The sequence below is a fragment of the Copadichromis virginalis genome, linkage group LG11 (genome assembly GCF_057382275.1).
Source record: "Copadichromis virginalis isolate Kocher_CV1m ecotype Utaka linkage group LG11, C_Virginalis_male_GT1.1, whole genome shotgun sequence".
Taxonomy (NCBI): domain Eukaryota; kingdom Metazoa; phylum Chordata; class Actinopteri; order Cichliformes; family Cichlidae; genus Copadichromis; species Copadichromis virginalis.
This window is the reverse complement of record NC_140628.1, coordinates 20,609,453-20,621,742: the sequence shown is the minus strand read 5'-3', so window position 1 is coordinate 20,621,742 and position 12,290 is coordinate 20,609,453. Positions and strand designations below refer to the sequence as shown.

Below are 12,290 nucleotides of genomic sequence, written 5' to 3'. Positions count from 1 at the left end.
TAAGCTGATAGATCACACGTGTGTCCTGCATGCACAGTTCTCCTAAATTATTATCTGTGTCATCAGGTTGGCTTCGTTTTCTGCAGCCTTAAATGTAACAGAGGAACCTCTTCTGTCTAACTGAAACTTTGTCACTTCACTTCCTCTTCTCGTTCAGTTTATAGAAGCATCATCGTAACCTTCCGCCTGTGTTTGTGTTGGTTTCACAGTTTCTCAGCTCTCTTGACAGAAATGGACTGTGCTCAAGGTTAGTTTGTCTTTCTGTTAGCTTTGGTTGTTAAAGCCACTTTAACCAGCCTGAACAATACAAGACTGAATTTACTTATTTAATCATTCATTTATGTTATTAATTCATCCATTAAACTACCAGTTCTTATTGATTGTTTGTGAGAGTTCTCTCAGGCTGTTGTTGTTCCTAAAATATTGGTTTTTCACAGGTGGTAAAGCATTTGGTCTTCTAAAGTCTCAGCAGGAGGAAAAGCTAAATGGTATCAACGAGGTGAGCTAAACACAGAACTGTCCAAGACGTCGACTGACACCCTGCGATGCTAAATTGTGTATTTATGTCATTATTAGGCTTTTCTCACAGATCCTAAATATGAAGGAGAGGAAGACCTGGCCTCAAAGCTTGAAATGTTTAAAAGTGAGTCTCAAAGGGGGTACCAGTAACACTTCAGTTCATTGTTCAATTGGTGCAAAGTCATAAATTTTGGAATAATAATAATCTTATTGTTTATGTTACAGAGAAATACATGGAGTTTGATCTCAACGACAAAGGGGAAATAGGTAGGACGCCACTAGCCGTGCAGCCCTGAAGTAATTTTTTTTAGCAACATTAAGCAAGTGCTACTTTCAGTAGTGCCTCAGACAAAAACAACAACAAAATAAACCTCTCAGATTAAGCAAGCAGTAATGTTTTTTACTTCATTTTTCTTTTTGCGCACTTGTAATTTTATAGACATAATGGGTTTGAAGAGGATGTTGGAGAAACTTGGATTGGCCAAGACTCACCTGGAACTGAAAAAAATGATGGCAGAGGTGGTTGGAAGTAGCTCAAAAGACACTATCAGCTACAATGACTTCCTCAATATGATGCTGGGAAAGAGAAATGCAATTTTAAAACTGTGAGTATGAAATAAGTTGCTATTCAGAGCATAGCTGTAGACTGCAAGTGGAGTCCAAGGTCAAATAAGGTTATAGTGAGAAGAACTTCCCAAACAACTGAAAAACTGAACTAATACTGGACATCAGAAACCTATACTTGTGAAATTACTGGTTATGTTGAAACTGAGCCTATATATCAAAGTAGTCCTTCAGATATTTTCTGCAGTTTGGTTAACTTGGGGAATGAGTTTCATTTACATGAACACTTTCTTCTCATTTACTTTCACTTTACTTGCTACGTGCACATGCTCTGTAGGTTTGTCGTTTTGTTGTTGGCAGTGGGGTAAAAAGATCCTATCCATCTCACTGTGATAATAACAATTTTACATAAATAAATACTATTCACAATAACAGCTTGCACAGCAACCCATAAGATACATTTACAGATGAGAAGAGTTTTTCTTAGAAGGAATAATAAAAGAAATCTTGTATTTCAATTCCAGCACAGAAGCATTTTCATAAATAAACTGAAACTAAAAAGATCTAGGCCTACCGCTTACCGACAATAGAGAAACAAATGCGTAACGTCTGAGGTTTGCAAGAATGCTTTTTAAAGCATGTAAAATGTCTTGTTTTTATTCAAGGATCTTGATGTTTGAAGGCATGGCAAAGGAAGAAGAGCAGAAAGAAGTTGGACCACCTCGTCGTAAAACCTTTTCAGACCTGCCCTGACCTTCCATCCGAGCTGAATTCTGTCAATAAACCTCCCCCCCTTCCCCCCGCCTAGATTTTAAAATCAATCAAAGGTAAAGTTGTGAAAAAAATGAAACATGAAGTAAAATGTGCAATTTTCATGAAGAGATGTAAACTAGCCTGCATGTACTAGAACTGTACTGTTCTAGGTGTTTGTTCAAGTACTCTGATAATGTGAAATGTACATGGCAGTGGCAAAATATGTGCTCAGTGTGGTTCATGTTAGAAGGTCAACATTTTTACAAGTTCATTAAAAATTACGTGGTTAAACAGTCACGGATCTCATGTTGTGTTTGTTAAAGTGAAAAGATTAAACTGCATTGCATTTTGCTTTTCTGTTTTTAACCCTTATAGCTAAAAGAGCCTAAAAGTAAAAATATTAAACACATGAGATATAACTACAAACAGCTGCTTTCGCTCGCTTTTATTTTATATTCTTTCATATTAATTAAAAAAAAACAAAATCAAAGGTATGTTTCCATTGCATCTCCTCCATGCATCAAGGTATTTTACAGACAGAGGAGATAGAGGCACACCTCTTAACTATCACATTCAATTTGGGATGCATGACTGACATTATCATAACATTAGCCTACTTGAACTAAGGTGAACCATGTCTCATTTGGATCTGACGTATTACTTCCATTATTGTTGGATTTGATTGTATTTATTTACTATAGTAGTTTAAAAAATTGGGTGTTTCACAATATACAACAGTGTGGCCACTTTTCTTCTAATATAGCAACGTCAGATGTTGATCTTAGAGAACATGGCAAACAAACAAACAACAAAAAGATAATTGTACCGGTAGTAGGCTTATCTCTCCTTCGCTTTCGCCTAATATATGCCGTATGTAGTGATGGCGTGTGTCAAAAAAATCAACACACTGCTTCAGAAGCACTGTGTCGAAGCTTGATTCGTTTGGCCAGAGTCACGTGATCAGTGACGTCCGAAGCTTCATTTAGAAGCTAACTGCTTCGGTATCTGATTCAATGGTTTATAAGCAGGTGAATCATTCGCGGGATTTGTGGAGTGTTTTGATGGTGACAGATAGCGAACCACTGATCAGGGGTCCGTTCTTCGTACCTCGCTAAGTAGGTTAGCCGGATTAGATTGTTGACGATTTCGCGTGATCCTGGATCAGTCGGTTCCCCGAAGCTCATCCGGGACTTGCTGTCATAGCAACAGAGCCGTAAGCGTAAACCTGCTCGGGAGCAGGTTTACTTTATGTAAACAGGATTAGATCGCGGCCACGCAGGTATGTCCGCTTCATTTATACGAAAGCAACAGCGATATTTTTCCACTGTTTCACCATAAATAAATATTATCAATGTAACTAAAGATAATGCAGCACTTGATCCTTTTATTGATGTCACACAGATACATACAGGTCATTTCCTAAAAAAAGGGAAATGTACTATTAACATTCTATTACATGTATGTGATTATTACAGATGTAATTCATATTTCAGAGTAGTAATTGTAAATTACTTCGTGTAATCAAGATGAGAGACCACGGCTATAAAAGCGAAGGTGGATTTGGGAAGCCTGTCGCAGCCATGTCCTGTCCGTATACGCGAGCCACCCATTGCGGAAGGTGCAAGATTGATAAGGAGAGTCCTCAGAATTCAGCGTATATTGCGGGACAGACAGGATCCTTTAGCTCAGCGCGACAGTGTGCTCATAGAGAGATATCGATATTCCCGTGAGGGTATTATTTACTTAACCAACTTGTTGACGAGGGGGTGCAGGACCACCACCTGTCTTTTTTTCCTCTGCCCTTTTCTTGGTTGCTGTTATGAACAAACTAACAGAGTATTACAGGCCAGTATTACCTTGCCAAGAGACGCAAAGCAATCTAAGAGATAAATATTACCATTCTGTAGAATACTCCTGTATTCCACTTTTACTTGTTCCCATGTTCTTGTGGGTCCTGTTGTGGCTCTAATGTGAAAGGGGATATAATATAACATATTATAATATAATATAATGCCATATGATATTGGACAATATAGTGTCATATGATAGATCTACCCTACCGCCTACTGGTGTTGGCCAGAGGGGCCGATGGCGCGATATGGCAGCCTGGCTACAACCGTAGCTGCCTCCACCAGTGTGTGAATGTGGGAGTGAATGAATAGTGGTATCGTAAAGCGCTTTGGGTGCCTTGGAAAGCGCTATATGAACCCAATCCATTATTATTATTATTATTAAATTACCTACGAGTTTGATTTGTCAGCAACTTTCTGCCAGCCCTCTCTCCTTGCTTTTGCAGCCTTTGCAGTGTTCTCTTGCGTTTTAATTAAACTCTGAAACTCCTGAAATCCCTCACTCATGAGTTCTTGCTCTGCTGCCGGAAAATACCGAGCACGCCCCTTGGACATTTTCGCCGACCAATCAGCGGGTTGCCGATCAATGTTTCTACTATCGATGCGTAGCCCCTTTTACGACACCCAGTGATGTCACATTCCTGCGTCCAGCTGTAGTAATCGTCAACAGCAGGTGTGTTCGGGGAACCGGATTAGCGAGCTCACGGTTAGCGAGATGATTTGATCTTGGATGTGTCATTTGATCTTGGATGTAGTAAGCGACGTACGAAGAACGGGCCCCTGATTTGGAGCCAACGAGGAATAGAGGAGGTTCTGTTGTGTGGGAGTATTTTGAGTTGATTTTGGTCAATCGGGTGGGTTTTTCCAGCTTTGTGTTCTGGCTGTTTGCTTTTGTTTTGTGCGTGTTTATTTTATCTGGAAACGGGAAAAACTTAAAATGTCAAAAATCTGCTTTTCATAATATAAATATCATTAAATAACTTTAGAAAAACTTTCATTTGACTCGTAACATTTAATGTTATAAAAAGATATATTTTATTTTAAAAAATAATCTTAAAAATGTTAGTCTACAAAATGTGCAGCAATTTAATTTATTTATTCTCTTTAGCTGATAGTTTGTGAGGCCCAGTTAGACTGTATAACTGCATCTCTACCAGTTTTTCTGCAATCCAGCATCTTCTGTGCCATGTGAAGGGATTTTCCTTAAAAAGTTTGTATCTCATTTTTATCTGTAATGATCAGTACATTGAGCCAAAGTGCTTTTCGTACAGATGAGAACAGAAAAATTAAGGCAGGAGAAATTAACTCCACGAAAAGGAACAGGTTCGGCCATCGCACAGCGGAACAAATTCTCTTCTTAAATAAAAATGAAAAGTGTTACCTTAAATGCATCATGTTTTTAATTTGCAACCTCATAAGCATTTTCCCTTTCCATCTCACAATCAATTCTACCCCCAGGTCAAAAATATGTATAGGAAAATTTCCCTAATATAATATTGTTTATAAATATACCCGTCTAGCGATTAATTGCATAAGTACATGGAGGCAGGACGTCACAACAGAAGCATACTCCATAATGTGCATTATTATATGTATGTTATATGTAACGTGGTATTTTTCAATTATTGTATTTACCAACATCAAGAAGTCACAAGCAAAGAAAGACCACACCATGGTGCATGTTTAAACAAGGAAAGTTTACTGGTCAAAATTATTTATTAAACAAATAAACCACATTTTTTTAACACAAAAAAATACACGTTCAAAGCAACACAACAGCAGCCCAATATCAGACAGAATTCCACTCTGTAGAGTGGACAATCATTATGAAGCAGTTGGTTTTATTTTGTGGATTCAAGCTGCTCTTCATATTTTTGGCCACAAGATGTCACCAAAAAGGACTGTGTTGAAAAGCTTCGAGTAACGAACCGTTTTCAGAAAGCTTCATTTGGCCATCACTAGCCGGATGTGTAGTCGGCTACCTTATTTTGAAAAGAACGCATGACCGGAAATTATATTTTGTCACCCTGGGAGGGAGGACAGCTTAGCAAAGCTTCCAAATTGATGCGTTATTTAATATAAAAGAAGGGTGAGTGAAAGCGAATGTTTGTATACAGTTATACAAACACATAGGCGGTATTTATGTTAATGTGCCGTTACAGTAATACATTTGTACTGAACGTGTTAGCATGAACGCTAGCCAGCATGCTAAATCAAGAGCTGACGTATTTCCCAGGTTTGAGAGGCAGGTCTAAGCTCAATTAAAGATTATGTTTAACATTTTTAGTAAAACCCCAGGTGTCAGCTGCAGTCCTTATCTGTGCTGAAAATAATGTTGTGCTATGTTCACTTATAAAGCTCGGCTCACTAACCCTGTTAATGTTTTACTGCCTTTGTTTTTAACCTTTCTGGGTGTAAATTGGTTCACTGCGGCTATGTTGGTTTGTCAGGAGGATGAGCAGCTCAGAGGAGGTGTCCTGGATATCGTGGTTCTGTGGACTCAGAGGGAACGAGTTCTTCTGCGAGGTCAGTCTCATTTTCATTTTCACTCTTTATTTTTCAAAGCTTTAGTTGCACCGTCATAAGCTTTTCACAGACTTCATCATTCGCATCGCCTGCTGGCGGAGTATACAGAAGCGTAAATTATGTCCCCACACCATCAGGCTGCTCTACACTGTGGCAGCACAAGCACTCTGCATAAATACACAATTCCTTAGTGGTTCGCATGATTAAATTAAATCGAACCTTGACTTCTTGATTTTTGGTCCATATTCATCACAGCACCAAGATATATCAAATGTATTTGCACATCAGACCATACGTACAGACTTTCTTTGAATAAATCAAACCTGATGTGGTGTGCTGGTTTCTTATGATCACTTTCTCTGTTTGCACACTTATGTTAATAGTTACAACATCACCTAAAGAATAATTTATTGATTAAGATCATGGAGACACTTGAACTTTATGATTGAAAGATTTCTATAAATCATGCAGATGTAATCTGTGAACCATTTCGGAGTTCAGCAGGATTCTGAGACCCTGCACCATGCATGCTTAGACTGAAAGATAAATGCCTAGTATAGTGGTGACACATCAAAACAGCCAGTACTTAAGGATATGTTGCATGTTGCAAAACCATTTGGAAATCGTAGTGAAGCTACTCTCAATCAAAAATTACTTTGCTAAATTTATAATCTCAGCTAACAACATAAAAAATAAAAAACAGTTTGAGAGCGTACTGGGACCTTTTGCCAAACCAGTAAAGTGTGACGTGTATGGTGGACTAAAGCCATCAGCTATAAAGAAGACAAAAATGACCACCACACTCATGATTTTGTTTGATATATTATGTGGAATAACACATGCGAGTACTGAAATGTACAGAATGTGCTTAAATCAAACTAACCAGGCTATGTAAAGATGATATTTTACCTTCTTACCAGGTGTATGTGCTTAATGAATTTATTAGACCACCTTCCATAAAAACAAGAAAAATTCAAATGCATCAAAAATGTGTTTGAAGTTTTAAATCTGAACTGTTATCTATTAGGCAAACAACACACTGAATTCAAATGAATTTGTAGATGCTAGAAGTAGCTGCAGCTTTACATTAGAAGGACTCTTGGAAGTTCCTTTGGTTAGAAATCAGTTAATCACCTCAGCTACTTTTTTCCATCCAGTAGTTTCTGTTCTGTTGTAATTTCAGAACTGAAACCACCAAATAAAACACATTTCCCTTTTTTTTTTTTTTTTGTGTTTGAGTGTCTGAATTTCTCTCTTGGTCAAATATCCCTGTACTGTTATTTATATTGCAGTGTCTCAATAACTTGCAGGGAAATCTTTAAATGATGGAGTAGGTCGTCACCTACTGGATATCAACCTGGGGTCAAGGTCACACTATGGCCAGTAACCTGTAACCAGGATAATCTGCTGCGTCATTTACTTTCTGGTCTGCATTATTTATTTTATTATTTGGTATCTTTGGGGCTGGAAGATGCCACCTTGGACATTTTACACACACGTAGTTTTCAGTTCAGCTACATATAGTTAAGACCTGACTGTTGCAACTGCTCTCCTCGCCTGTTTGTGAAGAGCACGGAGGGTTTTCTTTCTAAGAGTACAAAAAGGACATCAAGTAAAAATGCTTAAATGAAAAATGCCAAGAAATAGCTGGCTGCATCGCAGTAATCTTGTTAAACTTTTGTATAATGGTTCTATATCAGTGTGCTGTGCAGTGCACTGCTGCAACAGTAACTTGTGCTATTAATAGCCTTTGGTTTCCTTCTGCTGCTGTGTTTTAGGTTGATGAAGACTACATACAGGACAAGTTTAACCTGACGGGGTTGAATGAGCAGGTGCCTCATTACCGCCAGGCTCTGGATATGATTCTTGACCTGGAGCCAGGTGAGATTTTAAAGTGGTGCAAACCACTTCTCTCATAAAATGAGATAGTAAAATAGTTAAACAGGCTAAATTGTTTCTATTTAAACAGATGAGGAGCTTGAAGATAATCCAAACCAGAGCGACCTGATAGAGCAGGCAGCAGAGATGCTGTACGGACTTATACATGCACGTTACATCCTCACAAACAGAGGCATTGCACAAATGGTGGGCTCTTATTTTATAGTTTTTGCAACAACCTCTTACAGGCACCACAACATGATCATCACGAGTGATTTAAGTTTGTTCTTTTTTGTAGTTGGAAAAGTATCAGCAGGGGGATTTTGGCTATTGCCCCAGAGTGTATTGTGAGAATCAGCCAATGCTTCCGATTGGTAGGTCTGATTGTTTTTGATCTTCTCATTGGGGGGGGGGGGATCACTTGAACTAAACAACACACTGTGATATTTGTGACTATCCCTTCTTTTCTCTCTCTCCTGCGTAACGTAGGTTTATCGGATATACCGGGAGAAGCGATGGTGAAGCTTTATTGCCCAAAGTGCATGGATGTGTACACCCCTAAATCCTCTAGGCACCACCACACGGATGGAGCCTACTTTGGCACGGGGTTCCCTCACATGCTGTTCATGGTGCACCCAGAGTACCGCCCAAAGCGACCCGCCAATCAGTTTGTGCCAAGGTTTGTTCTTTTGCATCAATGTTACACTCAGTTTTCAAACGACACCAAACCACTGACCTCTGAAAAGCGAGGAATTTATTTATTTATTTTTGTTCTTTTTTTTTTAGGCTGTATGGTTTCAAAATCCACCCGATGGCTTATCAACTCCAGCTTCAGGCAGCATCAAGTTTCAAGAGCCCAGTAAAGGTGATTCGCTAGAAGCCATCTTTGACAAAGACAGTGGACTCAGAGACTTTGTTTACAACTTGCGTGAAGCAATTGATTGTGTATAACCAATAAATACCTGTACAGTTCTCCAAACTCACCTCTGTGTTGATAAGCACTTTCAGATTCAGCCATTTCCCCTCTTTTAGGAGGCAGTTACAGTTGAGCAGTTTTTAATTATACTAATTAATTGAGCTTCAGACATGTGGTTGAACCTTAACTGATGTCAGTCCATCTTTTCAAAATAAAGGGGTTTCTCTTTTAGATTGAAAAGTGACTTTTACTGCAGTTTGCTTTGCGGCTTAGTTGAATGTAACAGAATGTCTCACCACCAGCCCCAAGAGGTTTGCCTTATCAGTGATTAAGCCTCATGAAAATGTAACTATTAAATCCAGAACACATGTAGGAATGTGCTTAGATGTTGTTCTTGTAATATGTGCAAATAGATTCAGGTGCTCTTACCAACAACCAGTGAATACCAAATTAGAGAGATAAAGAAAAGCCAAAAGGACCTATGCTTGTTTTAAATGTTACTCTTCAGTTTCATGAGATATAGTGGCTGTGTATTTGCTTGTTTAGACAGCTCTAACAATCATTTCCTGAGGGCTCTGTTTGTATATGTTTAAATAATGGGATAACGATCTAGACCAGGGGTGTCAGAACATAAGGCTCTGGGGCCAGAAGTGGCCGGCAAAGACTCCAATCCAGTCCACTGGGCAAAAAAAGTTCAGAAAGTTTGAACTTTTAACTGTATTTTCATAGTTTTGACAGCATTTCTTATTGATAAAGATCTCCCATTCATAATTCATCACAATAATTAATAATTACATAAAAGTTTGTTTTTTCCACTACCTACTATGATTTTTTTTTTTTTTTAGGTGTCTGAAGTTATGAAAACTTTATATTGTATAATTACAGAATAGTCTGGGCAATGAACTTCCAGAACTACTGTAATTTTAAACATCCATCAGTTTCATTGATTCGGCTCACTTAAGATCAAAGCGGACTGACTGTGTAAAATGAGTTTGACATCCCTGATCTAGACAGATGTGACTCTCTTTTTTTTTAAGAGTTTGGTATTGAACGTGCAACATCCACTGCAAAACAAGTGACTGGCATTAAATTAAAAAAAAAAAAAAAGACTGGCATTAAATATTTATTACTTACCAAGAGCTCATTTTTAATATGACGTGCTTCATTCACAGACAGCCCAACAACATGCAAAATAATGCTTATTTTATTTTATTTTCCATAAAAAGACAGGGATAAGTCACAAAGCAACAATATTTTCAATTTTCTAAAAACTATTATTTTTTTCTTAATGTGAAACTACTTTTTTATCGAGGGAGGAAAAATGCAGATGTGATTGAGTTTTAGCTATAATAGCAATGGCTTTTTTTTTTTTTTTTTTTTGTTTAAAAAAAAAAAAAATGCTACCAAACATGCTATCTAGAAAAGATTCGTATGTTTTCTTCTCTATGAAAAAGTACAGGAAAAACAGCAAGTGAGAGCAACCTACTCAGACTACGTGGTTAAAAAGGCTTTACAAACTTGGTTGATTATGAATGTAGTATTTAACATGGTGGAAGCCTGGAAACCAGCTTGTGGTGAAACATCACAATACATCAAATCACATGAAACAGTTCCTACTTAACAAATAAATTACTGTATAGTAGAACACGTAGAAAAGAAAAAAAAAAAAGACAACGTGTGCTCCCGTGAGAGGAAAAGCCACATTTATCGGGCAGCTGCCTTCATGGCTTACATGTGTGGCTATTGTGACAGACAAGCTTTTATATTTATTGACCTCACTTGACTGAACATACATGTACATTTACAATAGAGGTGGATAATAAATACATGGACATTCCTCATACAATCATACGGAGGTCTGTAGTCTTACAAAGAATATCAAAACCTGAGATAAACAGACCAAAAACCTGTAAAAACTTTTCATATCAACCAAATATGTTCAAAGCAGGTAGGACTTCTATTAAAATGAACAAAAACAGAGCTGAGTAAATCTCCACTGTTATCTGTGAGTTCTGTAAAGTCGGATGTACTTGGTGGACTACGAGAGGAAACGAATAAGAATGATTCAGGGTGATTCAGGCAAGACGAGTCTTAAATAGAGACCTCAAAATTCAGTAAAACACCACAAATGGTAACCTACATTTTCATGAGCAGATATGAATAACTTAAAAACCTCACATTTGTACAAATACTATAAAAAGCATTACTTCTATAAAATAGAGAAATATTTCAAAATAGATCAATTTTTTAAAAATTCAAACTTTACAAGAATATGTAGGCTACTGGTTCTTAAGCTGGTTGGGGAAGAAAATATTAACTTGGTTTTTTTTTTATTTCTTTCTTTATTTTTGTACCTGAGACGTGAACAAACTGTCCAAATTTGAGCAGAAAATATCTTTGTCCACATAGAGATGTGAGGTATGTCATTTCATTAAAATAAAAAGTCTCTCCTGAATTAAATAGACAAGTAAACAACAAGAAAAAAAAAAAAAAAAGAGAGTTCCCTTGAATGTGGTCTTAACGTTCCCCTAGCAGCACCGTGGGAAGAAATGCTGATAATGGCATCTAAACTATAATGGAAACAGTAAATTTGTATAAAATCAACAATGTAAAAACCACTAGGAAAAAAAAGTATTTAAAAGCAAACGTAACTTGAGATCACACAACTGCAAATGCTGGGATTTAACCAATAAACGTGTACTCGCTAAACTTTTACAACACTAGGATAATCTGAGGACTGTGCAGCTCTGCCTACAATGAACAGCCTGAAAAAAATACAAAAACTGAAAACAAACAGACTATTAGGAATTAATATACGCTGTTATCAATCATTTTAGCTGCAGAGTTATGAGTGGGGGTTTTTTCCTGTTTTTTAAGATATGTGTGCGCAAGTACAGCTGGTCACTGTGTGTTGAGTGCTGGGGATATCGGAGGTGATTGGTCAAAGGAACAAGGTGTGGTTCAGTTACAATGCTGATGCTCCGCCGTGCTTCTCCTGCAACACAGACATGTTTTGTTTATATGATCTCAAGTTGCTAAGACAAAACTGTCCTCGTCATTAAGCGCTAAAGAGTTGATGCAAGTACAAATTTAAGCAAAACACTATAACTTCATATTTCAGATTAAAGAGTAGTATCTAAAACTAAGGAAGCTTGTTTTCGGTGCTGAAAAAAAATTGGATAAGATTAGAATATTCTGTGCATTAAAAATATTTTTTGGACTCGCCTACTATTAATGCAGCTGTTCACCTCAACCGCTCACATGATTTTGCGGGATGAGGTTGT

General features: G+C 37.5%; 3 protein-coding genes across 8 annotated transcripts in view; 2 read left to right on the top strand and 1 right to left on the bottom strand.

The window, feature by feature from the left end:
• The first annotated feature begins 164 nt into the window (after nt 1–164).
• Nucleotides 165–2,321, top strand: LOC146698457 (allograft inflammatory factor 1-like). Its single transcript, XM_085473569.1, has 6 exons — nt 165–247; nt 438–499; nt 577–643; nt 745–786; nt 959–1,124; nt 1,749–2,321. Exons 1-6 carry the CDS (start codon nt 232–234, stop codon nt 1,834–1,836), a joined length of 441 nt encoding a protein of 146 aa, XP_085329695.1. The 5' UTR covers nt 165–231; the 3' UTR covers nt 1,837–2,321.
• Nucleotides 2,322–5,659: 3,338 nt separating this feature from the next.
• LOC146698456 (casein kinase II subunit beta-like) lies at nt 5,660–9,062 on the top strand. Its single transcript, XM_085473563.1, has 7 exons — nt 5,660–5,775; nt 6,137–6,212; nt 7,991–8,093; nt 8,182–8,297; nt 8,389–8,464; nt 8,580–8,769; nt 8,877–9,062. The coding sequence occupies exons 2-7, from the start codon at nt 6,141–6,143 to the stop codon at nt 8,965–8,967; spliced, it is 648 nt and encodes a 215-aa protein (XP_085329689.1). The 5' UTR covers nt 5,660–5,775; nt 6,137–6,140; the 3' UTR covers nt 8,968–9,062.
• Nucleotides 9,063–10,192: 1,130 nt separating this feature from the next.
• The window catches only part of LOC146698455 (uncharacterized), a 31,577-nt gene continuing 29,479 nt past the window's right edge, over nt 10,193–12,290 (bottom strand). For all 6 annotated transcript variants that reach the window (XM_085473560.1, XM_085473557.1, XM_085473555.1 and 3 more), the window contains one exon: nt 10,193–12,001. In XM_085473560.1, the coding sequence (XP_085329686.1) occupies nt 11,972–12,001 (30 nt within the window). In that variant the 3' untranslated portion in view covers nt 10,193–11,971. The remainder of the gene's footprint in view (nt 12,002–12,290) is intronic.